Source organism: Peromyscus eremicus, chromosome 1 (genome assembly GCF_949786415.1).
Source record: "Peromyscus eremicus chromosome 1, PerEre_H2_v1, whole genome shotgun sequence".
Taxonomy (NCBI): Eukaryota; Metazoa; Chordata; class Mammalia; order Rodentia; family Cricetidae; genus Peromyscus; species Peromyscus eremicus.
The window spans coordinates 186,711,642-186,739,383 of NC_081416.1; the positions used below are offsets into that span (position 1 = coordinate 186,711,642).

The 27,742-nt window shown below is 40.4% G+C and overlaps 1 protein-coding gene across 1 annotated transcript in view; it reads left to right on the top strand.

Annotated features, from left to right (window-relative positions):
- The first annotated feature begins 274 nt into the window (after positions 1 to 274).
- Positions 275 to 27,742, top strand: part of LOC131903418 (zinc finger protein 420-like) — a 67,031-nt gene continuing 39,563 nt past the window's right edge. The window contains 1 exon segment of the mRNA XM_059253983.1: positions 275 to 410. Within this exon segment, the coding sequence (XP_059109966.1) occupies positions 275 to 410 (136 nt within the window).

Genomic DNA, 27,742 nt, shown 5'->3' on the forward strand with positions numbered 1-27,742 from the left:
CCGCTGGCCTCTGTGGCCCTCTGTGCTTAAGCAGAGAAGAAAGGTGCTGTGGCCACACTGCAGAGCAGGCCCACTTGGCTGAGGGATTGGCCAGCAGGAGGCACTGCTCAACCCCTGCAGAGACTGTGGAACACAAGTGGGCTGGGGATGGGGGAGTTTAGCGGCACACTGTGCAAATGTGCCATGCAGTGAGAACCTGCCTGTGTGTACATAGCAGACCTGATTGGGCTGCTTGCCCAGGGACTGCAAGGCAATTGCCAGGGGAGTGGCAGAAATGCTCCTGGGCCAAGGCAGGAACCAGAACGAAGCCGAACAGAGGAGGGGGCAGGAATTTCAGGAGATTCGAGTTCAGACCCGAATCAGGGAAATCGAGCCAATCGGGAGAATTGGGCTTCGAAGGGGGATTGCTGGTGAGGGTTATTAATCTATCCCCACCGTTGCCGTACAGGGCAGTGCGCCCCAGTAGGGGCATTTGGGGTCTGAACACATGGGCACCACAAATTAAGTGAATCCATGAGAATCTGTTAAAGGGCATCAATGGATATATTAAGATATAAAATGGGGAGAAACGCACTCATGTATACAGAACAAAGTAAATACCTGTCGTCCTTGGTTCTGCCTGAGGGAGCATGTGACCAGCTGTCCAGTCTCCGACCACCTCAAGAGAGTGTTAGTGTGCACCCCTCCTCAGTTTTTAGCAGTCATGTACCCAGAGAAACCCATACCTCTATCGGGCCAAATACCCCATGGTCATTGGCAGAGCGAATTCCCACCCACCAGACTGCTAGAATCCTGCAAAAGCAGGTATCTGTAGAAAGGCTCGAAAACGGGGTCTTGGCATTCTCCCTCCTACCTCAATCACAGCACGGAAGGGCAACAAAGCTTGAAATATGAAACAACACTTTGGCCCATGTATGTACAGGCAAAGTGCTTTTCTTGAACCAAGGGGACACTTTTCGGATGTAGGTGACTTATCATAATTATTCAAGTGATGATTTCTAATTTTATTTTTACCTACACTGGGCTTTCTAATCATAAAAATAATGTGGCTTGATGTCCTCTCACAGCATGCAGACCGGGCTTGCCTGGATATAAGCTGTAAAATGTGAGCTCAGCATATAAAGACACATTTCTAAATGCTGTATTACATCCTAGAATGCATACATTTAGACAGAAAATTAATGGGCAGTAAAAAGTTTTCTTAGTACACGTTAAGGTTCTTAGCCATAAAAGGTACATTGGATGATATATATTTTTTTAATCAATAAAATCTGAACTGGTTCCTCATGTGATTATTATCTACAAAGCTCTCTGGGAATGGCTATTCCCCAGGGCCATAGGCATTCTCTATAATAAGCACGTGGTAAAACAGGAGTTAGAAACTATACATGAATTTAAATTTAAAGTGCTTTGGAATCACCACAATAGCAAAGAAAATCCTGTTTCTAAACAACAGATAATGCAATTGCTCTATCAGATTATTTTATAACTGAATATTCTGGCAATTGTAAAGTAGATGAAAAATTACGTTAAGATTCACTTCATAGAGTCTCAAACTTATTGACAATGGAAAGATATCCACAACAGAATTTTGAAAGCTGTGTCCTTCTGAGCAGCCTCAGTGAGTACCTGAGTCCCTTCCTCCTGTGTCCCAGCCCCGCTGTTCCTTTGACCTGTGGGTTCCAGAGCCACCAGGCTGTGGTTCATGCCACTGGTTGCTGACTGGTGAATTTCCCAAGCCACAGAGATGGTCAACTGCAGCTGAGGAGAGCTTTGAAGTCCTCAGAATATCTGACAGGGATCATTTATACCGAATTACGGACTATGCAGATCCCCAAGGTCCAACAGAGAATGTTGAATTTTCCTGTCACTTAGCCAAGTTACTTGGAGTGACTCCTTCTGGCCTCACACACTACAAAACCAGCTTCCTATCACATGGCTCTTCAAAACTTTGCCTATGGCACTCAATATCTCTTAATTAATTTCTCAAGTCCACAAATCTTTTTTCTTTTCCTCAAAACTGGCAGGTGTCCCCATGCACACCATAAGGGACCACTCTGTCCTCTTAGTGTCAGGCTGCCCTGGACCTCCTCTGCACAGCCTCCCCACATGCTTGCTGCCAGCCTAGACCAGAACTGGATCAATTAGGATACTGCAAAAAGTTACCTAGCCCACATTCTGGGTTCTAACCCCTTCAGACACAATTTATTCCTTCTCACTTCTCATTGGGGGTTACCAGCCTACTGGGCTAAAAGTGAACAGCAAAACACAGACAAAAACAAACAAAAAACAAACAAACAAAAAACCCTGTAAACTCTGATGCTCAGGTTTCATTCCAAAAAATTAAATAGTTGAGTATTAAAACTAAGACAAAACACTCTTGACTCAAAGGACAAACCGCAGGAATATCTCTTAAGGACAGCAATTTAAATGATGTCCAAGATATGTAATACAATTTTCTGCACCTGATAATATGTTTTTCTGCTGACACAGTAAGCATGAGCAAGCTTTACTGAAAAACCATAGCAGGTTTATTTGAGCAAAGAACCCCCAGGTGGGTTCTCTAGTCCCAGAGATCAAAGCATGAAGAGCCATGCTCACTAACAAAAGCAGGGAGACTTTATAGGTTGCAGGTGAGGAGTGACGATGTGTCAACCACAAGCTGGGTTTGTGCCCAAGTATGGTCAAAGGCTGAGCACTTTAGGCAGGGACTTGGGCACCTGGCAACTTCAGTGAAGAAAACTGCAGTAGCCACCAACAGACATAACTGGGCTTTTTGGTCCATTTCCTTTGTTTGGTGACACTCTGAGTGGTGGGTTTTAGAGAGAGAAAGAGAGACAGAGAGACAGAGAGAGAGACAGAGAGACAGAGAGAGAGGAATGAGGGTTGGCTGATCATGCAGGGGGAGCTAAAGGTGCCAACCCAACAATATGGAACTCAGAAACCAAAGTTATGTTCAAGGAGATCAAAGCATTTATATCATCTGAATCAATTCAAGGAAATAGAATCAAAATGATACCTAGGCAAGTAAACATTAGCAAGTGATTGTAGAGATGAGGACAATGTAAGATATGAAAATTGAATTCAATAAAAAGTTGGAAACACAAAAGAAATCTCACACTGAAGTTAAAGAACAAATGAAAAATACAATAATAACTGAAATGGATCATGTAAGAGAGAGAATATCAGGGGTTGAAGACAAGGTAGAGGAGCTGGATGGCTCAATCAGGGAAAATAGTGGATTAAAATAAAATGCTTGATGTAAGTAGTACTAGTTAAAGGTAAAAGGAAAGTTCCACCTGTATATTCTTCTCTTATACTAAATATTCTATATTTTAGACACAGTAACTCACTCTGAAGAGCTTTCCTGAGAAGCTGTATAAACACTTCATCACTATGTAAATGAAATACTACTGAAAATCTATTTTTATCATTCCCTCTCAGACCTCCATTATTACCAGTCAATATCCAGAACTGTAATGTTAGCAATGTTGACATGGAGGAAGACATGTCAGGAACTCAGGATTTGGGAAGGAAGTAGGTGTCTGAGGAAGTCTATGGTCAGTTAGATCATTGCTAAGAACCTAGTGTGAATTCATCCTCTTTCACCACCAATTTGCTATATTGTAGATTTACTCACTAAGAAACAAGTTTGTCTTCTGAGAGGCATGCTAAAGGTGCTTTGAAGAAAGTTATGAAGAAACACATGTCATCTATTAAAGCGCCATGGCAGATCATAGTTAGAGCAAACTATACATAGAAGAATACAAGAGAAATTATTCAGGCAAAGGAAAATCACAGACCAGGTTTCCGGATGAAAATAGACACAGAGTTTTTGTCTATGTTATACAGAAACAGAATACAAGTTTGTTTAATGCAGTAGATGCAAAATTGTTTCAGCACATAGAAACAAATCAATATATGTCATTACATATCTAGGCTCAATGAACAAAGAAGCATGACCATGCCAATAGATTCATCAAAACCCTGTGGGAAAATAACACATTATCCAGTATAAAAGCTCTAAAGGGGAAAACAGAAGGAATGTGCTTCAGCATAATAAAGATAATGCAATGAAATCCTAAAGCTAACATACCACAAAATTAGAAAATGGAAATAGTGCCATGCTAATCAGAACATAAACAATGGTGGCCCCTCTCTCTCTCTCTCTCTCTCTCTCTCTCTCTCTCTCTCTCTCTCTCTCTCTGTCTCTCATAACTCAAGAAAATGCATCAGTTTGTGCCCAGAGTAAAAAAAATGCTTTTTAATAGACATATTCAGAAATGTCAAAAAGATTGTTATTCCATATATAATTGCAAAATTCAAAACATAAATATTCCAGTGATGGTCACATATGTCTTTAGTCTCAGAACTCGAGGCAAATACAGGTTTTGTGAAGTGAAACCATGTTGGTCTACACAGCATATACCATGGCATCTAAGGCACCTCAATAAGAACATTTTTCTAAAATAAATTAAATTAAATTAAATTAAACGGAAATATAAATATACCATGAGAAAGTTCAGATCTGATGACCATATTGAGAACATATAAAATACCTGTACAATAGAGTTTGGTTTTTTACATAGCAACAGATGCTGAAAAGTCAGAAGACCACTCCAATTTTCTTAGTAAATGGACTCACCAGCATGGCATTCAAACTTGAAATATGCCTCTCCAGGCTGCTGAGACAGAAGAATCACCAATGGCTTTATCCGATGCTGACCATGCATACTACAATACAAACCTTCCAGGCAAGGTATGTGTACTGCTGTAACATTGCCAAGACTATTTTATGAGTTACAAGTGTTCTGGTTGGATCTGCAGCTGGCTCCACATAAGTAAACTCAGGCATGTCACTTGAAATCTGGATAAAATTCTACGAATGGAATGGTCAAAGGCCCTAGGAAGGAAATCATTCCTGACATTTTGTTACATGTACAAATTACTCAAACTCTCTTTACATGGTTCTCTTTGTGGCATGGCCTAGAGCTGCTTTCACCCAAGGTCAGAGAAACTTGTTCACAATGTACAAGACTATTTCAGAAACTCTTAATTAGTCCAATGTAGATAACAAGTAACTGCTGACTGCACAGCTTATAATGAGATTATCATATCAACACATTCAAACCACAGGGATCATTACAGTAGACACAACAAAAGATTGTAGAAACTGGAAGATGGGGAGTTGACCAATGCTGATTTGGGGGCAAAATTTGTAAATTTCAATATAACTAAGTATTTAGAATGGCTTCACAATATGCTTTTAATGCTTGGCTTATTCTTAAAATGAAACTGTAAACAAAAACTGTTTGTGTAAGGAGAGGAAAAAGGAAAGTAGAAGGCAGACCTCTACAATGAAAGGTTTGACTGATAAAAGTAATGGAAGAAAAACTGCAAGCTGAAAAGTCCTCCCACACTCATAGAACACTGACACATTACTAGCACATATTCATTCGAATAGACAAGACAATGTAAAAGGAAGTTTGTGTTCTGTAAATATCTGAAGCAATTCCTATGAAAATCCTCCATATATTTTATGAAGAAATAGCAAATGATATGAAATGTGAAAAAACACAAAGCACTTAGAAACCCTGAAAGTAAGATCAAACCCATACATGACATGAAACTACATTACCATAATGCCATGAAAGGAACAGCAGGTATGAAATGGAAGATAAGGTTGATGGGGTTTAACACTCTATGGAGACACAATGCAATTCTTCCCAAAATCCTGCAGGCACTGTTTTAGGATATGGAAATTTAATTCTAAAAGAGATAGAATCTGTAATAAAATAAAAATGTGCCAAAAAAAACCCTGACAGTTGGAAAAAACTTGAATGCAGAAAATTTTGAAAGTTTATACTAAATTCAACAGATAGTAATGGCAACCAGTCAACATTGGTATGAAGACATGGCCAGTGATATGAATGGAATAATGACAGCCTCATTCCTATGCAGTCAAAAGGATATTTCCTCCTAGTATTAACTCTTACAGAGTATGTCTTCTACAACAATTCTCAATAGAACTCTCCAGAATCATTTCAAATGAAGCAGAATGTCACAAAACTGATTTCATGTCTGGTTTACAGTGTCACTTTAACCCCTAATCACCGTTGCCTCAATGCTGCCAACATTTCTGGATTCTTTGTTACTGTCTCCTCTCAATTCACAATCCAGTGGTTTTTTTTCTACTCCACGGAAAGCGAGCCTGGATCAGAAGTATGAGAAAGGCATATGGGAAAGACATTCTTCAGAATGCACCTAGATTCACTAATGTAGAACTGTGCTCAGTAGAAAAAGATTTAAAAAAAAAATAAGAAGATTCTAGAAATGATTTCTTAACAGGCATACAGTTTGAAAAGACCAAAATTTATGGAGCATTTTAACCTTGGATAACTTGAGGCCCACTTCTAATTGAAATTCACTCAAAACTCAAGGGCATAAAGGAAATGTCAGATTGTCATAACAATATTATACAATATTGAGTTTCTGAATTAATCATGGAACAAAAACAAAAGGAACCTACCACCTGACAAAAGAAGACACGCAAGACAGAGAATGCACCATGACAAGGTTCCTTGTCCTTTGAGAATTTGACTGTATTGGATGACACATGAGACTCATTCACACACACCGCATGCATATGTAAAGTACTTTGAAAGGGAATCCTGCGAACGAACACAAAAGCTGGGCATTGTGGCAGGAGGTTTTAATCCTTGCACTCTGAAGGCAGAGGCAACAAGTTTAGCATGATCTACATAGTGAGTTACAGCAAAGGGAGGGCTGTGTAAAGAGACACTGTCTGGAAAGATAACAAATAAAATAAATAAATAAAATGAGCACTTTATTGCTGGGCATAGTTGTGCATGCTTTTAATTCCAGCACCCAGGAGACAGAGGCAGGTGGATCTCTTAGGTCAAGGCTACCCGGGTCCTCAAAGTAAGCTCCAGGACATTCATGGCTGTCACACAAAGAAACCTTGTCTTGAAAAACCAAAAAAGCACTTTATTTGTAATATAATGTGCATACAACTTATGTAGAGCACTGGGCCTTGTGCACTGGAGAAGCCAGGAAAGCTTGACACACAGCTTGCCTCTTCAACAGAATGAGGTTGAAGCTGCTATTCCTAGAACACTAGGAATGATGTTGTTTTACAACCCGGTGATCCTTTGCTGTCTGTTGAGACAGGCTCTGCCTTACCTCCCAGAATATGTTTTTACTTATCCAAGACCTTTCCCCTAAATCTTCAGCATTGCTTTTAGACCATAAAACCCACTGTTATGAGTGAGGTCACTAGTGCTTTACAGTAGCCTGAGTAACTTCTATGTTATCTTAGGTCAGGCCAATCCTAACAGCCACAGGCAATGTGTTTACCTCAGTCAAACCTCTATACTCTAAATCTTGGGCACTATCACTGCATCAACAGTACTCATTCTTTTGAAAAAGCCAGTTGTACTTTATAAGGAATCTCAATGTAAACATGTCTTAAATTGTTGTACACTTGGGATTCAGTTGTGTTATCGGACTACTTTTTTCAAAAATTGTGTTGTGCTTAAATATGACTAAAGCAAAATGATCTGGGTCAAACTCAAAAGTCCTGTTCCAGCACCCATTACGATAAAATTGGGCTAAGCTATATTTCATTCTGTCCCTTCGTTGATTAGTTTTTCCATCCCAGCTATAAAGCCGGCAGGGAAATCACCACAGCTGGCACAAAAACAAGAGGCACACAACTCTCAGAGAAGGTAAGAAAAGTTTATTGGATGGACTGAGAAGAATCAGAGCCTTATAGTTATAATGAGTAGTGTTCGATCTCCAGTTTACAGACCTTCATCCAAAATCGGTATCCTAAAAAGATTAAGGCTCAATATTAACTGACTTCATGTATAAACTAGCAAATAGAGGAGAAAATTATCTCTGTTCTAAACTCTTTATCTCAAGATTTATATGTTCATTGAGTATAGTTAAAAAATTTGTAAAATCTGTAACAAAATTTTAACTTAAAACTTGTAACAAAGGGCTGATAATTAAATCTATAAATAGGTAATTTTTATTTACTATAATGTATATATGTATGTATATATGTGTGTGTGTATATATATATATGATTCTCCTTTTTTTTTTTTAGAAAAATTGGCCTGCTACATTTTAACATAGAAAATAGTTTTTTTTTGTTTTTTTGTTTTTTTTTTTTTTGGTTTTTTGAGACAGGGTTTCTCTGTGTAGCTTTGTGCCTTTCCTGGATCTCGCTCTGTAGACCAGGCTGGCCTCGAACTCACAGAGATCCACCTGCCTCTGCCTCCCGAGTGCTGGGATTAAAGGCGTGCGCCACCACCGCCCGGCGAAAATAGTATTTTTCATAACAGTCTGTCTTCATCTTAGCTGATGCCTAATGAGGATAAAAAGAACATGTACCTGCTAACCATCTTTACAAACGCTTAAAAATATATGCCATGTAATTTACCACCATCTTAATATGACCACGTGGCATAAAACAATTAAGACTCTTAAAATTTAGTCTTACTAAGCCTTCTGTTTATTATGTCTTCCTTTTAGGCTAAAGACACAATGAAAAGTCACCAAGTTGCTTTGGATTAGAATGGATTTTTGTACAGTAAATTCCTAAGGTTATTGTAGTCAGGAGTTTTCCTGTGTCCTGCATCCACTTGATGGAGAGTAAACACACAGAGGTTTATATTAATTACAAACTGTTCAGTGTATGGCTCAGGCTTACAGTTAACTAGCTCTTTTATCTTAAATTCACCCATTTCTATTAATCTATGTATCACCATGTGTCTCGTGACTTTACCTGTGTTCCATTATACCTTGCTCCCCTGTCAGCACTCAGTGTCTCTCCTGACTCTGCCTTCATTCTTCCTGTACCTTTGCTCAGATTTCCTGCCTAGCTGTAAAATGTCTTGTCATAGGACAGAGCAGCTTTTTTTATTAACCAATGGTAGCAACACATATTCACAGCATACAGAAAGACTATCCAACAACACTTCCCCTTTTCTGTCTAATAAAAAAAAGGTTTTCATTTTAACCTAGTAACATTACATATAACAGTTATAAAATAAGAATTAGTCACAATATCTAGTCTATTTGTAGTTGCCAAAATTAAAGAAAACACTCTATCATCTATCCTATATTTGTGAATCTAAAGTTTCATATCTAATTTATCTTTTATCATAACTAAGTAAAATTATAACTATCTAATCTTCAACTGCATCAAAGACCCCAGAAGGATATAATATTACATGAGTAAACAGGAAGTGTATTGTAAGCAACTTCCAAAATTCTAGAAATGTCAGACATCTGGTTGCCTGGACAATAATCCAAAGTTCCTCTGTAATGTTGGGGCATCTATCTTCAGCCTGCAGGTGTAGAGTCTCTCGCATACTTTTCAGTAAAGCAGGAAATTTGAAGGACTGTTCTGCCTAATGGCAAAGTTTGTCAGTACTTTCTTCTGTGTCCTGAAGAATGTATGGCAGTTTCTTCTGCAAAGCAGGAACTTGAAGGACCATTCCACCTTGTTTGGGAAAAGTTCAGTGTTCACTTTCCTACAGGTCCTGCACATCCAGTTTATGCAACATGCTATAAGCAGTCTAGAAAATAGCCGTTTCTTATCCAAATGGCTAGCCTTTTCCACACTGTAAGCAAAATCTTTAATGAGATTTTTTTTGATGTCCATCACTCTCTTTAAAGTAATTGTTGCTGCCAGGCACAGACATGTCTCATTGTGCAGAAAAGTAAGTCCTTAAAACATTTTAAATGTTATATTCTGTATGTCTTTGATGGGTTTGAAAATTACCTACCTAATTGAAATATATCCTTGTATACCTAGAAAACTTAATATGACTGTAAGTATGATTATCATAGATGACTATTAATCTGTATTATTTAATGATACATTACAATTTTAAATGTGTTGCATAAATGTACCTTAAACAAGAGTAGAAATATACAGATAGTATAATAAAATTGCCCTTAAGTCGGTATTAATAAACCAAAATCCATATCAATGTAAAGTATTTTCAGATTAACAGTTGTTTGATTTGGATTAAAGTAGATTCAATAATCTATCTATTGTTCACCATTTCTATATCATATCCTTTTTTCTTTAGAAAGAGATTGATTATGACCATTAACCATATATAATCAGCCCTCTTTGAATAGGAACAAAAACACATAAGTAATATTTTGTTGATTTGGGTGTAGCTTTCCATACAACTTCCTGCTAATTGGGGGTGCTGGCAATCTTATGGGGATCCTGAGACAATTTAGAATTATAGTGAAATCTTGGCTGTAGTTGCCTTGAAGGTGTTGTAGATGTTGGATCATCTGGGTTATGGCTGTCATCAGAGGCCTTTCAGGGGATCTTGCTTGATTGTGGGGCGTTTACCCAACCATCCTCACAGTTCCCCAGAGTTTTCTTGAGTACGAGCAGCAGGAAATATTAGATAGAAGGATTTATTGTGGAGAATCTTGTAGAGATAAACAGATAGAAAATAAAGGATAGCCTCGAGAGGGCCTGGAACCTATTCCAACGGGCCCCGGACTGTCTCTGACCCAGGGTTTTTATAGAGACGCCAAGGGGTGGAGCAAAAGACCTCCTCCCCCAGCACAGCCAAGTGCAGACCATCCCAGACACCTGCACTCAGGCCCATGGTATAATCATCCTCTATGCAGACCTGCTGGGTAAAGCCACGAGGAACCCGAGAACGGGCTCCCACAGGTCCCCCTTTCTTAATATATAAAAAATAATTATTAATGACTTACAGCAATCTCCATAGCTGTTACACCTTCCAATATGGGAGTAGAGGATGATAAAGATGGCATTTCTCTTTTGAATTAGGTCCAAGGTGACTACAGCAGTCTTAGCTGCCTCAAGCCCTTTCTAAGTCAAAAACTCTTAAGGCGACTACAAACTTAAAGAATCCCTTAGATTCATCATTACCATTAACAGGTTAACATAAATATTGCTATACATAGTCACATTTCTCCCAATCTTACAACTCAAAGCAAATTCTTAACAGAACCATTTGAATTAGCGTATATGGTGCTATATATAGTTAACAATTTTCTCCTTCTTACAACTTAATCATTTGAATTTCCTTGCTGACAGAACATAGGAAAAACTTCGATGTATTCACAAACTTAAATATTTTCTTAATTCCACAAAACCAGGGTGAATTAATATCAATAGTTTTCTGCAAACATAATTCAGTCTCATAAACTCCTCCTTTTCTTTATAGTTTAAACAAAATCTCAAACCTAGTTAGAGGAACCCAAACTTATACAATTCCTACAAACCCATATTGAAAAACAATATTTTTCAATCTAACCATTAACACTTTAAAAACTTTAGCAAAACATCCAAAAGCAGTTTCTTAATAAAACTCTTTACACTTTAAAAGTAGTCTCTTAATATACTCCATTTGCATTTCTTACTAACAAAACATGGCATTAATCCACTCAAACAACTTTTGAAATTAGACAAAGGAATATTAACTCTCCCCCTTTTCTTTATAATTTAAGCAAAATCTCAAGCCTAGTTAGAAAACCCAAACTTTTCCATTTAAACAGTTCCATTTGTAACACAAAACCAGTTCTGTAAGTAATTTCATTTTTACATAAACAGTTCCACAAAACAATTCATGAATCATCAATTAATAAAGCATATATGCATACACAAAACTGCATCTTGATTCTAGGTAGAAATAATAAATTTCTTCATTTAAAGAGTTCCATTTTTAACCCAATTCCAGAAAACAGTTCCTAGGTCATTACTATAAGTAAACTCAAAATTGTCCCATTGCAATGAAATCTCTACTGTTCATTTCATTTCTTAAGTCCCAAAATTCAAATGATAAATTCTGGTATGAGCCTTCCAAATATGAAGAAATCCATAACCAAAATCTTTTTGTAGTTTTATCTCATTTTAAGTTTAAAAAGTTCAAACAAGAAATAAATTCTGGTATCAGGCTTTCACTTCCAAATATGAAGAGACGTTTTACAACCAAAACTTTTTGTAGTTAACAATTTTAGTTCAAACAAGCATCTCTGCAACTTTTGTTCTCACAGACCGACCTTTTTATGTACAGTAGTATTCTAAACCGCACTGTTTTTGATGTTAGCTCAGGTTTTTCTGTATTGCGTCGATTTTCCACGGATCTCAGCTGCGGATGCCTTGTGCTGGTTCTGGTGTCCGCCATTCTTAGCTTCTTAGCGGCTTCTGGAACTTTTGAAAACCGCTCAGACTGCCTGCTTTGCAGTCTGCTAGGACACTAAGTTCTGTATCTCAGGTTTTTTCACCATATACATTAAGCATAGACTCACACTCAATATTTACACTTTTTTACAAACTCACATATAACTTTTTGCCTTGCAAAGCATTTAGACTCACATTCAACATTTACACGTTTTTACAAACTCATATAACATTAACATCTACTTATTTATACTCCTTAAGGAAACTATAGAACTACGTTAGCAAATATATTTCTTATTACTTCTTATATACTTATATTCATTCCATCTTATTTCTTATTTAAACTTACATTTACAACTAACATCTTTACTTCTTACAAGCTTATTACTACATGTTTTAAGACTACTTTAGATACTTCTTGCAAGCTTATATTCTTAAAGGATCTATAGATCTATTTTACAAACTTATATAGGGCTAACATTAGCATATATTTAACTTAGCAAACACCTAAAGATTTCTTAACACAGATCTAACAAGAGAATTTTTACAAATTCATGTATCTTATTTTCATCTTTTTCTATGTCTTACTCTTAATTATTATTACTATCTCTATTAGATTCTCTTAACTAGGCAAGAAGTATGTACATCATTTCTAAAGTTTAGAGTTTATAGTCAGCTTTGCTATAAAACACTGGGATTTAGTGAGTGTTGTTGTTATAGAATTGTGATAGTTGTTGCTAGGGGACTATAACCTTCCCGGGATGACGCCACACTCCAAAGTTGCCAGTTCTCTCAGTCGTTCCGGAACCAGCAGAGATGCACTGTCAGCGGTAAACAGTTTTTAACTAGAGGCTGTCCCTTCACCCAAACTCATGATAGTTCCCCTAAGTGCTTCAATTCAGACAAATGTTTCTATTACAGCAGTACTTTTGGTTTGTTCTACGGAAAAACTTCACTTCACGCTGAGGGTGAAATTACTGTATTTAGCTGCTGTAAAGCTCCTCGCCAAATACTGCACAGCTATTAGATGATATAAAGTATTTTTCTAAAGGAGCTAGTAAAGCCAAAAGCGGCACAGCTCTGAACTCTATTTCCTCACTGTTTGCATTAACCAGTGACAAAACCTCAGAAACACTAATTGAGCCACTTTCATTCTGGTTTCTTTATAGGAACGTCATTGGAGCTGACCCTTCCTTAGTTCCACGCTCCTTACCAAACGCTCCGGTAACCACCGAGCTTCATTCTCCTCTTGTGAAAAAACACAAACATGTCCTCGACCCCATATTAACACAGGATCGGGACCCTTCCATAATCCCAAGCAGGAATCTTTCCATTTTGCATTACCCTCAGCTAAAGGACCAGGAAGATTGGAGTGAGCTCTAATACGGCCCACAAAGCATGGCAGCTTTCTTTTGTGAATAGCATCTTGAATTTATTGAAACATTTTGACTTGGTTGTTGTTAGTTCCAATATTTTCACCAAAACTGTTACTATTCAAAAGGAGTCAAGAACATAGATGTTCTTTTGACCCGTCCCGGGGCCAGGTTATTGGGTGAAGCCTGAGGAGGCACCCCCTGAAAGATCAATGGGGGCGAGAGAGAAAGGAGACCAGGCGCATAAAGAAAGACAAAGTCAGTCTGAGTCGCGTCAAGGTCTCACTTATTGCAAGGGGAGTCAGGCTTATATATGCTGGTAGCTAGCCAAAGTAGGTATGGGCATGGAAAATTACTAGGAGGAAGTTAGGGTAGGATGGGGGTCAGGGTAAGGTCTTTTTGTTCCAGGGCTTGATCAACAGACCATGCAGCAGACCATCATGTTTCAGGAAGTTAATCTAAAAGTACATACTGCGGTTTTGTTAAGAAACGGTTGCTATTGAAACTGTTAACAGAAGATTAGGTAAACAGCTTTTTCCCATGAGAATCAGCTAGGCTACTTGGCTCCTGACATTCTTTCATGAAACATATCCTTCATTAGCTTACTCTGAAAAAAAGCATTTCCAGGATTTAGTATTTTCATTTCATTAGCTTTAACTCCTGATATTAGCAGCTGTGATATTTAGCATTGATTTCTTATAAGAAACTTTCAGGTGAAGCAACTCTTTTGTAAGACAGCTTTTCTGAAGTTTGTTTCCAGTCTACAAAGCAGTCATTTCTTTTTGAATGCCTGTTTCTTATCCCCTTAATTAGATTTGCAAAGGAATCACTCATTGCAGGCTGTTTGTTCAAGAGGTAAATAATTTTTAATTTCACGTAAGTTTCTTCATATCTAAGACAAAGTTCAGTGTATAAACTGCTCTCTCTTGCTTTCTTAAGGATTTTAAAGTGGCTTGTTTGCTCTTAAAGGTAGCTTTTTGTCATCCAACTACCATGACAACTTTGCACAGCTATTAGGATAAATAAGGCATTTTACCAATGGAGCCCCAAACCGCGAAGCACCTAGCTCCGTATCCTTTCAATTTTTCATTGGAACTGACACTTAAACTCTTAGATGATTTTCCTCCTTATTCTTTTAAAAGCTGTATTTTAAGTTTATCATGAACGTATTTTCGAGCTGACAAAAATGTTTCAGGGCAATGTCGCCGAAATCTTTAGTGGAAAAACTACCTTTCCCAGAATGCATTTCCCTTATATCAGTCCATCAGTCCCTTATATCAGTCCCTTATATCATTTCCCAAATCAGTCATTTCCCATAGTTCTTTTCAGGTCTGAGAGTCAACTAGTTCTCTTTTACCAGACTTGCTTACAAATTCTTGCCCGGGAGGTTTGAACAAAGTTTTTTGCTTTTGCAATGGGAGATTTGAACAAGCATTTTACATTTTCAGCTTTGGCACATTGGAGATTTCTGGTCTCTCCTCAGCTGGCTTCAACAGATGTCTCTCCTTCATTTGACACTGGCCCCCAAATCAGAACTGCACCTGCCTCGTTAGCGTGCATCGAGGTGGGCAATTTCTGATAGCAACTTTCCTAGGGGCTTGTGTTTGCCTTAGCCAGTCAGTGAAAAACAAGATCATTTACAACAGAGCTTTTCCATAGCTCCTTCAGAGAGATTTTCTCCCACTGATTTTATTCTCGTTTTGCTTGTTCCTTCCCCTCTAGATGCAGAGCTTCAGGTATCTGTCTGTGGCTCTGTACCTCTGCTAGCTGCCTTTGGGGATAGGGCCTTTTTTCTCCCCCGGAATCTGCCTCAAATTCTAGCAGCTTTTCACAGGTCATGTATTTTCTGGGGAGGAATACGTCCCTTCTGTTTCTTCGGAGTCTTTTTCCCAGACAGTTCCCAGTTTGGTCTCAGTTTATCCCCTCTACCCCAGAAACAGTTTTCGACACTACAGTGGGGGCTTTCCCTGCTACTGAAGGTAGGGGCTTTTTGTCTGTTTTCCGGGTCTGTGTGGTTTGCATACAGACTGAAAATCTAACAAGGGAGGTTTTTGCCATTTCTAAACTCCCATTAGAACAGGCGTTTTGCCTCATCAGGCCTTCACCTGGCCCAGTCCCCCAGTGGGTTGTGTTTGCTTGTCTGAGTGCTCAAGGACAGAGCTTATGCCAGAGATCGGGAGCTAGTTGAAACAAAGCTTTTCTCAAAGAGATGCTTTCTCTGACAGAAAAGAAAGCTTTACTCCTGGATAGTGCTGTTCTGCCCTAGCTGGGCTCTTTCCCCAGACAGCGTTCTGACTCAGCAGCACAACTGCTTCAGACACAGTTCAGCTTTACTCTTTTCCCAGAAAGGTCCTTACTCTGATAGAAAAGCTTTTCTCAGATTTCTTTTTTTTAGCTGTGGACCTATCAACCCGGGACTTGTAGGAAAGTGGACAACTGTGCCATTCTCACTGGCTTTAGCTTTGTTCATTGGCAATCTTCCCCTGGGTCCTGCACCTTCCTGCCTCAGCTCTGTGCTCCAGGAAGTTTACAACTGCAGGAACACTAGTATCCCCGAAATGCACTCCAACTCAGAGACCCTGGCCAGTCGCCACTGGGTTTTTGCTCCGAAGGTAGGATACAATGCTTGAGGGGATCTTTGCGTTAGGAAGATTAGGAGCACTTTTTCAAAGACGCTCACTCAGAAATAAAACCCTTGATGCCTCAGCTGGGCTGTAACTGAAAAGCTTGGCTTTTTTGCTTTGCCCAGTAAAGTTTCCCGCTCTTTTGGGCTCTCTGTAGCTCTTTACCCACACTCTCCCAAGCATTTCCCTCATGGTACTCTGACCCACTGTCTTTTACTAGCTTGAAGAGACAGAGCTTAGAAGAGGTTTTTAGGAACTTGTCCCTGCCTCCTGCATTGCAGGGAGGATTGTTAAAGCTTGAAAGAGAACTTAGAGAGGTTTTGTGGTCTTAAGAGGTTTGTTGTTTTCCCTTTGAACTAATCACAGGTGGTCCTCATACTAATATCTTCAGGTGATTCTAATTTTTGTCCTTCTGAGAGAGTTCTGAAAGGCTTTAGTTTTTAAGTTTTAAGAGCTTTTGAGAAAGATTAAGGCTTTTTAGAGAGATTTTTTCCCCCAAATTTTCCAAGAAAAGCTTTATAGTTTAAGAGAAAGATTTTTTTTCCCCAAGAGAGAAAGACCAACTTTTCCCAAAACTTCCCAACTTTAAACTTTTTGGCTTTTTACATCCCCATTTTTGCCTCAGGGAGAAACCACTTTCTCCTGCCGCTTGGACTTAGCATTTCAGCTGTCCCCAGGTCAAAAGCTTCCATAGGAAACTTTTTCTTCCCCATAAGCTCAGAGAAGAGCTTTTTTACTACCCATAAAGCCCAAAGAAAGAATTTTTTTCCCAGTTTGCGTTCATAGCCCCCAAAGTTAGAAAATTGAGTTTTTCTGTCCAGTTGCCTTACTTATCTTAAATTTTTTCTACACAGTCTTACATTTCTAAGTTTTTCCTATACTATATTACTACCCTATATCTTATACTTATTTTTCACAGATAGAAATTGAGAAAGGGATAGAAGATAGAAAATTTTGACAGAAGAGAATTTCGCTGCAGCATCGGACATCCTTCCAGTCCGCTTTCCTTTTCTCTCCAGGATAAAACTCCTGCCTCTCAAAAACCCCACTGGCAGGGCTGACAGCACTTTCGCCAAAAACTCTAATAAAACTATTATTTTCCTTTATCTTTAGTCCCTATTATATTGTCTTTAGTCCCCCCCTTTTTTTCTTTAGTCCCTTTTTTCTTTTTTCTTTAGTCCCTGTTCAGGCGCCATTCTGTGGGGCGTTTACCCAACCACTCCCACAGTTCCCCAGAGTTTTCTTGAGTGTGAGCAGCAGGAAATATTAGATAGAAGGATTTATTGTGGAGAATCTTGTAGAGATAAACAGATAGAAAATAAAGGATAGTCTTGAGAGGGCCTGGAACCTATTCCAATGGGCCCCCGACTGTGTCTGCCCCAGGGTTTTTATAGAGACGCCAAGGGGTGGAGCAAAAGACCTCCTCCCCCAGCACAGCCAAGTGCAGACCATCCCAGACACCTGCACTCAGGCCCGTGGTCTAATCATCCTCTATGAGGGCCTGCTGGGTAAAGCCACGAGGAACCCGAGAACGGGCTCCCACACTTGATCAAACCATATAAACTGGAAAGCAATCCATAGGTTCTCATCTTCCATGGAAACAAAAGCATCAACTCTTTTCCAAGGCAACATATCCTGAGATCCAAATTTTGAAATCAAGATACATTTAAGATACATATGTTGGTTTAAATTAGTAGCCCCCACAATCAAATGTCTCTCTGGGGATAAAAATCCCAAAGTAAATGACTACAATTCATCAATAGAATTGGGAGAGCACTCCCTAAAAATACTGATGATACTTTGCATCTATTAGATCCTGTAATTATTGAAGCCACTTCAGTGCATTTATTGCCTATTCCAGGATCAATTATTGGAACCCAGAGAGAAATATCTAAATTGGTCAGTATGAATAGTAAAACTACAAATATATTAGTAAAAATTCAATCAAGAGATGGGTGAACTGAGGTCCACAGTATTACAATATAGAACTATAGATTATTTGTTGCTCAATCATAAATTTGGTTATCAACAATTACCTGCATGTGTTAATCAATGTGTCAGATGTTTCTCATACTATTGACATAGAGTCAATGGATTCAACCAGGGCCTCTGTTAAGGCTGCAATTTTTTCTTCAAAAACTTAGAAATGGGGAGATGTAGAGAACATAAGAGCCTTGTGCACACAGATAAGTACTAGAGAATCCAGCAAAGTTAAACACACGGCTTACCTCTTCAATGGAATGAGGTGTAAAGCTGTTCTTCCTGGAATGCTAGGAATTATGTTGTTTTAGAACCTGGTGACCTTTTGGTATCTGATGAGACAGGCTCTGCCTTATCCCCAAGAATTTGTTTTTATTTATTTGTAGTAGGCAAGGCCCATAGGGCCAAGGAAATTGGCCCAAACCAGTTGTCAGGGCATGCACAGAAAGTATTTCCTTATGAGCCAACCTGGTCTGCCTGAGGGCCTAGCAATAGGTTCTGTCAGCGTTCCTGATCACTGTCAGAGTTCCTGATCACTGTCAGAGTTCCTGATTGTGCCCAGCCAATGAGGGAAGACCACGCAATGCCACCAGATTGGGACACAGCCTGGGTGCTGGGAGGAGGGTATACAAGGCCTTCCCTGTTATTGAATAAACGATTCTGCTGTTTGCCTTCAACTGACTCCTGGTCTGTGCCATTGATGCACACCTTCTCACACCCTCCCTCCAAGGCAGCCGTTAGTGTCAAGCAACATCTGGCATCCAACATGGGGTTCTGTTACTTTCTCTTTCCCAGTGTAGATTCTGATCATCTCCCTCCCTTCACTCATGGTGCTTGACAGCACCCCCTAGATGGTGTGTTTTGGTGAGAAGGACATTCGGTTTTGTGTTCTTTTGGTCCCTGAAGCAGGTAAACATTGGGATCTCCATTTCTTTCCTTCTTTTGTGTTGTCTATCACGTTTGTCTGGCTATCCCATTAGGAAGGCACATTTTTTTCTGTTTCCATTCAACAACTCCACAAAAGGACTGATAATCCAGGAGGGGTGCCTAGAGACACCTTGTGGGCATAAGACCATGGCCTAAAAAAACCACAAAAGTGCCCTACTAAGCACAAGACATAAGGGTCTGATACAAATTTTCACCCATTGACAGTCATCTTCTATTGTCTGCTTTCTATTTCCCTCTAAAAGATGGGTAACCTTTTCATCACCCCTACCACTTCCATGTCAGATATCTCTTTGATATTTGATGATAAGAAGACAGTCAGTTTGAGCCCTGCGAAATGTGTCAAGGAGAATTCAGCTCTCATTAAATCATGTGCTGCTCCAGCTTCTGCTCCACCACCACTGTGGGCAGCCATGCCCCCACCACAGAATTCTTTGGGTGATATACTCCAGTGCACACCTCCCTGAGGAGGTGGCTACTCTCCCGCAGGGCCAGGCATCTTACAACTCTCACAGCCTACACCACTGTCAGTCTGTAGGCCCATAGAAGGCTTCCCTGTCAAGGTAAACAGCTAACACATGAAATTTTCCAATTAAGTCAGACAAAGACAGAGGTTATAGCCTTTGATTCTTTATTTTCTGGAAAGGTTTGGCATGATGTACAAAGGCTGTTTGATCCCTCCTGGATTTTAACTCATGTTTTGATTGGCAGGGTGGTGCTCTTAATCTTTTTTCTTTTTAAGTCTCATACAGCATACCCAGCAACAGGCAGAAGCTAAGGCGACTCCACAGGTGTTAAAGGCTCTTAGACATCCAACACATAGCCCTCCAAAGCAGGTTGTGCATGTCTGGCTTTCTGAAATTGATAAGGCTACTGACTAACCGTCCCTACCCAGGGTGACTCCCCAGGGATGAACGCTCTTTGACGGCTGATAGTATTTGGCAAGCCCACCTAAGATAGGCACAATCTAATTGCTGAGCAACTCTGAGGCCGGGTAAAGACCGCCTGGGCATAGAACTCTGACTCCTGCTGAGCACCTACGTAATAAAATAAAAGTGTGGATATGTGGTAGGACAGGCCCATAGTGTCGAGCAAAACTGGCTCAAACCAGTTGCCAAGGCAAGCACATAATGTACTTCCTCAATGGCCAATCTGGAGTCTGCCTGAGGGCCTAGCAAGAGGTACTGTCAGAATTCCTGATAGTGCACAGCCAATGAGGGATGACCACGCAATGCCATCAGATTGGGTGATTAATAACCAACAACCTTTTTAGGATAGGTACTCACAGAATCTAAATGCCACTCTCTAGAAAAAGTTAGTGGTAGAACATGGAAGTTGGGAAAGAAGAATTGACTTGACATTTCAAAATTTTTGTTGTATCCAAAATAGAAAAGACACAAATTTAATGCTACAAGATTATGTTTAAGAGAATATTCTGATGCCAGCTGGTGGTGGTGCACGCCTTTAATCCCAGCATTCTGTAGGCAGAGCCGGCGGATCTCTGTGAGTTCGAGGCCAGCCTAGTCTACAAAGTGAGATCCAGGACAGGCACCAAAACTACTGGTACAGTATCAAAGAAACCCGTTTGCAAACTACAGACACTGCAGATGCTCTACGAGATTATATGGTGAAAACATTCTGGCATCTATAAAGAAAAAAATCACGATACACCCCACTTCATAGGATCTCAACCTTACCGACAACAGAACGATATCCACATCAGAACTTCAGATCCGGCTTCCTCGAGCACGCAGGGAAACTGCTCGCACCCCGGTCCCTTCTCCCCTCCCGTGTCCCAGCCCCGCAGCTCCTCTGACCTGGGAGGTTCCAGGGCCGCCGGGCTGCGGTTCCCGCCACTGCGCTGCTGACTGGTGACTTTCCCAGGCCGCCCCGCGCGGAGACTGCGGCTCCGGGGAGATTTCGTGCCCCCGAATATGTGACTGGGTCTTCATCATGCAGTTCGCGACAACGCGGCTCCACGAGTCCAACAGGGAATGGTGGAAATCCCTGTCCCTTCAGCCTGGTTTACTGAAACCTATCTGTTCGGCCCGGCCAAATACATCGGTGCTTCCGGTTATGTGCCTCTTTCAAAACACCAATCTCCAGCTCTTTTTCTTACTTTTTATCTAAGTCCACCCCGCTGTTTCTTTTCTCCTAAAGGCCAATGATCAGGCAGGTGTTCCCTGCCCCAAAACTCCTGTGATCTAGATCAATGTCCCTCCTCCTTGGAGACCCGCTCCTCCCACTGGGTCTCAGGCTGCCTTCCCCACAGCTCCAGCTGTCAGGCTGCCCTGGACCCGCTCTGCACAGCCTCCCCACATGCTTGCTGCCAGCCTGGACCACAACTGGATCTAGGAGGACGCTGCACCCTGGGTTCTGACCCTGTGTTCTGACCCCATCAGATACAAGTTATCCCGCCTAAGTTCTCATCTTGAAGTACAAGCCTCCTGGGTGAAACACACAGCAAAAGAAAACAAACACCCTAAATTCTGATGCTCAAGTCTCATTCCCAAAACAAATTAAAACTAAGATAAAACGCCCCGGGTTCAAAGCACAAACTGTATCTGTATCCCCTAAATAAAAATAGTTAAATGATATCCAATATACAGAACTCAAAAACCATAGTCATGCTCAAAATGGTCAAAACATGTAAAGCATGTGAATTAACTCAAAGAAGACTGGAACAAAATGATCCGTAGGCAAGAAAACACTAGCAAATGCCTGAAGGATTCCAAGACATTGTAGGGTATGAAAATTAAATTCAGTAAGTACTTAGAAACACACGCACACACACACACACACACACACACACACACACACACACCCCAAACTGAAATGAAACAGGAAATGAAAAATACAATAATCCTCATAATTCAAAGAGATCAATCAGGTAGGAGACAGACTATTAGCCTTGAAGACAAGGTGAAACAGCTGGATGGCTCAAAGAAAATAATTAAAATAAAAATGTTCAGGGCTGGAGAGATGGCTCAGAGGTTAAGAGCACTGACTGCTCTTCCAGTGGTCCTGAGTTCAATTCCCAGCACCCACAGGGTTGCTCACAACCATCTGTAATGAGATCTGGTGCTCTCTTCTGGCCCGATGGCATACATGCAAACAGAACACTGTATACATAAGAAATAAATAAATCTTAAAAAAAAATAAATAAAGTAAAATAAAAATGTTCTATGAAAGTAGCAATAGTTAAAGTTAAAAGAGAAGTTCCATCTGTATTTCTACACTTATTCTGAAATATTCTAAATTTTTGAAACAGTAACTCATTCTGGAGAGCTTTCCTGAAAAGCTGGATTATCATTACCATCATTATGCAAATGAAGTGACACTAAAAAGCCATCTTTATCCTTTCCTCACAGACCTCCACTCTTACCACTCAAATATCCAGAATTACACTATTAGCAACATTGACTTGGGGGAAGACAATTCAGTTACTCAGAGTTTAGAAAGAAAATAGGTATCTCAGGAAGTCAGTAGTCAGTCAGACCATTAACAGCCCAGGGCTGAAGTCATGCTGTGCTGTGAGATGGAGATGTTGTGCTTGTGCTAACACAGAAACAAGTTGGTCTTCTGGGAAGGATACTGAAGATGCTTTTATGAAAAACACAGAAAATTCCTTTTGAAAACTCAGGGGTGAATGTAGAAGCTTGTGGCTGTTCAAGATGCATAAAATAAGCCATTGAAATGGGCACAGCCTTAAACAGCTCAGTTACACTATCCCATCAATGCTCTGGGAATATTGAGGAAGGGACAGTGGGAAGGAAATAAGAAAACATGGGGAACGGCCAGGACATGTCATGCTCTAGACTCCACACAGCTGTTGTAATCAGTAACCCAGAGCAACTGTACTCACCTGCACTGGGCTCAGTCAAGGCAGCCTTGGACACAATTAGTCTAGGAAGGGCAGAGGCTCAGAGGACCCCACCCTTATAGCTCTCAACTGTGGCTATGGAGAGATTTTAGGAGAAGGGGAATCACTGTCTTTACTTGTGTCTCTTCTGCTAAGCCCAACAGGTTCCAAAACATAGCTCCAAACTCACATTCTCACAGATGGCCCTGGTTAATCTTGGTGGGTCAAAACAAAATGAGTAGAAATGAACATGAGAGAGAGTTATGGAATAAAGGAGAGAGAGAGAGAGAGCAGGATAGAGAGAGAGACAGACAGAGAGAAGGATGTGTATGGGCCAGAACTGTAGGGAGTAAGGGATCAGAGAGTGCACTAAGCAAGGTACATCATGTGGTATAGCAAAAAGATAACAATAAAAGTTAAAGTTTTTCAATTTCTCTCTTTATCTGGTTTGGTATCAGGTAATATTCATAAAGAATCTGGAATCTGGGCTGGAGAGATGGCTCAGAGGTTAAGAGCACTGACTGTTCTTCCAGAGGTCCTGAGTTTAATTCCCAGCAACCACATGGTTGCTCACAACCATCTGTAATGAGATCTGGCACCCTCTTCTGTATACATAATAAATAAATAAATCTTTTTTTTTTTTTTTTAAAAAGAATCTGGAAGCCTTGACTCCATTTTTTTTTTGTTTTGTTTTGTTTTTCGAGACAGGGTTTCTCTGTGTAGCTTTGCACCTTTCCTGGAACTCGCTTTGGAGACCAGGCTGGCCTCGAACTCAAAGAGATCTGCCTGCCTCTGCCTCCAGAGTGCTGGGATTAAAGGCATGAGCCACCACTGCCCAGATACCTTGACTCCTTTTTACACTAGAGAATACTTTAAGTAGATTCAGTATCAATTATTCCCTGAAATTCTGACATAATTCTAGAATGAATCAATCTGCTTCTAGGGTTTTCTTTTGAATCATGGTGCATTTATTTCTGCTTCATTGTTGTTGCTGCTTATGAACCTGTCAAATTAGTTCATGTTGGTGTAATTTTGGTGCTTGGTATGAATCAGGAGTGATCATTTCTTTTAGCTTTTCCTAATTTAGTTCCATGAAGGCTTTAAAGTCCGTAGGTATCAGATATGTTTGTACACTCATGTCTCCTGATTAGGCTGTGAAGTTAGCTAGGGTACTCCTCAAGTCATGTTGACAAAGAGTCCTGTATGCATAGATATCAGGTAGATGCAGACTAGATCTTCTTAAAGATTCCATCTCACCCCAGAAAGAATGACTATAACCAGGATAAATAACAAATTCTGACATGAACGTTGGAAAATCGACACTGTTGTACACTGCTCGTTGGTGTGTAAACCACAGCAGCCACTTTAGAAAGGATTCTATATTATTCCCAAAACACTAGAAATAGAACTATCATGCATGCTATATCAATTACCCCTTTATCCATTGATCTGATTGTTGCCTACAATTCCCTGTGTACTCCCATTTCCATCTGCATAGGTTGAGGGAAAGAGATTCCAGAATTACTCAAGCCCCTTTAGAAATTCTCGCTAAGAAATACATTTGTCACGATTATGAGGATCAGGTTTCTCTGGTGTGTTCTGAGGTTTAAGCTGTGCTGTCATGATCATGAAAAGTAAATAAGCATCCTAGCTCTGCCTGGAGGTGTGCACACAGGAAAACCAACGCAAAGATAGGGGTCTGTCCTTAAAGCACAGGGTTTGGAGCCCATGGACACTCTTCAGATGACAAGACTGCTTGCTTCACTTTGTGATAAGTTCTATTGTTTCTCTCCATATGGAAAAACAATGATGTCATTAGCTAATAGATTCTGCATATGTGCATGGATTAAACACATTAGTGATTAACTCCATATCACAAATAATCCTAGCTGAGTCAAGTAAAAAAAAAAATGAGAGCATTTTCCCTTGGACTCATTAACTAAGAACAAGTCCAGATGTGAATTCTCTACTTGAAGTTCCCTGTTCCTTACATTCCCTGGTTCTCTGTTCCATGAGTTTGAGTCTGTGTCTGCCTGAAAGTTGTCTTGTGAATCTACCCTGTGTGTCTGTTTGCTCTGTGTGTGTGTGTGTGTGTGTGTGTGTGTGTGTGTGTGTGTCTGTTTGCTGTCTCTCTGTCTCTCTCCCTCTGTGTGTGTATGTGTGTCTGTCTGCCTGTCTTTGTACTCTATATATATATCTGTCTATAACAGTGATTTTCTCTGTCTTTATTAAATAGCATAGAAAGCATCATATGGAGTAGGGATGAGACATTAAACCCCTTGGAACTGGAATATGGATGGCTACAACTCAACACATGAGTGCTATGAACTGACCTCTGGTCCTCTGCAAGGGCATGAAGTGTTCTTTATTACTGAGCCATCTCTCCAATCGCCAGGTAACATTTTCAAGACAAAAGTTTTAAAGGTTTGCATATTCTCAATCTATGACATTCCCAGGAAAAAAAGTTGACATTACATTGAACTTGAATGTATTTACTGGAGAAGCAACCATTTTTCCCTGAGATTGTGTCTCAGAAAGAATGACTGGACCTCTTCTTGCCTTTTCAAATCAAAGTGTCAAAAATGCACATATAAACTACATTGATGTTAACAACAGATACTGGAGACAAAACAAGAGCAATAACATACACCCACAGTATTAGTAGAAGTGCAACTTACTGCACCCACAGTGCAACTCAGCATGGAGCCTCTTGAAAAATAAAACAAACAAATTAAAAATGAGGCTGGGTGTGAGAGACAGGACGAGGTGGAGCTCTGTGTGTTGGAGCCCATCCTGGTGTGCATGAAGAGATGTAGGTCAGCCAGGGCTAAAAAGTGAAAATAAAATTGAAGCATGTATTTCCCACAAAACATTCACTTCAAATCTGACACAACACACTGAGAGTGAAGGATTTTAAATGACAAAAAGATTTGCTCTGGGAATTTATTTCATGCGTTCTTAAAGAAACACTTTATTTAATAGTAAACTTTTCACACTTCAGCACTGGGACTGTCACTGTGTCAAAGCACCAGGACAGCTGCGTGACCACGCAGAGCCTCGGTGAGGAAGACGATGAGTAAGGCAACCATCAAACAGATGACCCCCGTGGCCTCAGACAGGGAAAAGCCTGCTGTGGGCCGCAGGAACATATCATAGGAACTCAGCTGGTTATGGCAAAGTCACTACCTGAAGGGACCAAGGAATTCCTCCAGAGGAAGCCAAATCCCAAGGAGCATTTAGTGTTACTTGGCTTGTTGTAGATCAGCTGTCTTCTGTTATGAATATCACGTGTGCCTTCATAGTTTTCCCAATTGACTTTTCCCTCAGAAGGGTTAACAGTGTGGACTGATCACTCTCTGGACATATACATTCCAGGTATTTGGAGAACAGCCTCAGGAAAGGCTTTCTCTGGAATCAGATATCTCCCTTGGCCACTTTCAAGGACTAGCAGTAATATAACAGTCCACATGCAAGTCTCCTGATTTAAGGTAAATTCAACAAGGAGACACCGCCTAGGTCTGGTGGATCTTAAGTAATAGCTTTACGCAATTCAGCTCGGACCCTTCTTTTCTTACAGCCTTACTAACTTTATAGACCTCTAACTCCTTATCTAACCACTTCTAGGAATATTTAGATAACCTTCTGCACTGACAGCTATGCTCAGCCAGAACCCCAGTTCAAGCCTCCCTGTAATTATCATCATTGGCAGCATCCAGCCAGGTCCATCCCCAGATGGAGGAAAGTACCTTATCAGAGATACCTCTGTACCTCTAAGAACAGACATAAGCATCCAGACTACCCATTTGAGAAGGCCTGGCGGATGTGCCAATTAAGCTTAACTTCCTCCTTTCCCAAATCTTACCTCCAGTTCCAGATCTCCCTTTAACTATCACCAGAGGCATCTAGCTCTACGCAGGTTGCCTAGCGACTGAGCACACTTTCCCCCACCCTGCATAAAAATGGCAGATAGCTTGGACAGATAGGAGCCACAGGAAAAAAGGAGACAGTTTTATTTTCTCCCAATGAACTAGCAACTTATAGATTCTTAACATTTTCTACCAATCATGTTTAAGACTATAGTTGAGCACGTAAGATCCCTCTTCTTAGATATTACCTGAATTTAGCTTTTAGTTAATTCATTTCCACATTAGTCACTTCCCTTTTGTGTTGCAAATGATAATTAACAATTACTGCCCTCTATGTGATTCGTATCACCGCCCTGTTTGACCCTGGCAGCCTGGCTTTGCATGGCTAAGGGATTACCGCTTCTAAGTTTATATATACCAGGACTCCCAGGGCACGGGAGGATGGAGAAGAAGATTGGGAAGAATAAATGACTGGACTAAGAGCTCGGTGTGCTGAGATTCTATTTCCTGAAAATAGTCCTCGCTGTTCGTAGTTCTCTCTCCTGAGACCCTGGGATGTATAGTGGTAAGGCTGATCCCTCTAATATATAAGAAAAGCCCAGGACAGAACAGGAGAAGGGCAGCTTCTTGGGAGATGGTTTCCTGGCATAGCCAATAACCAAGCTGTCAAGCACCACATCAATGCCAGCCCCTGATCCCTGATGCAGCCGTACCAACTTTGGCAGCCCAAGTACCAATACACTCTGCTGTGCTGTGAGTATCCCAGGAGGACACAGTGACCTGGAAATCCCATCTGACCTGCTGGACAAGGGAAATGTGGGGGGTTGGAGGTCTGTTGAGATGGGGCCTGTGGTCAACAAAGAAGCCAGGCAGACACC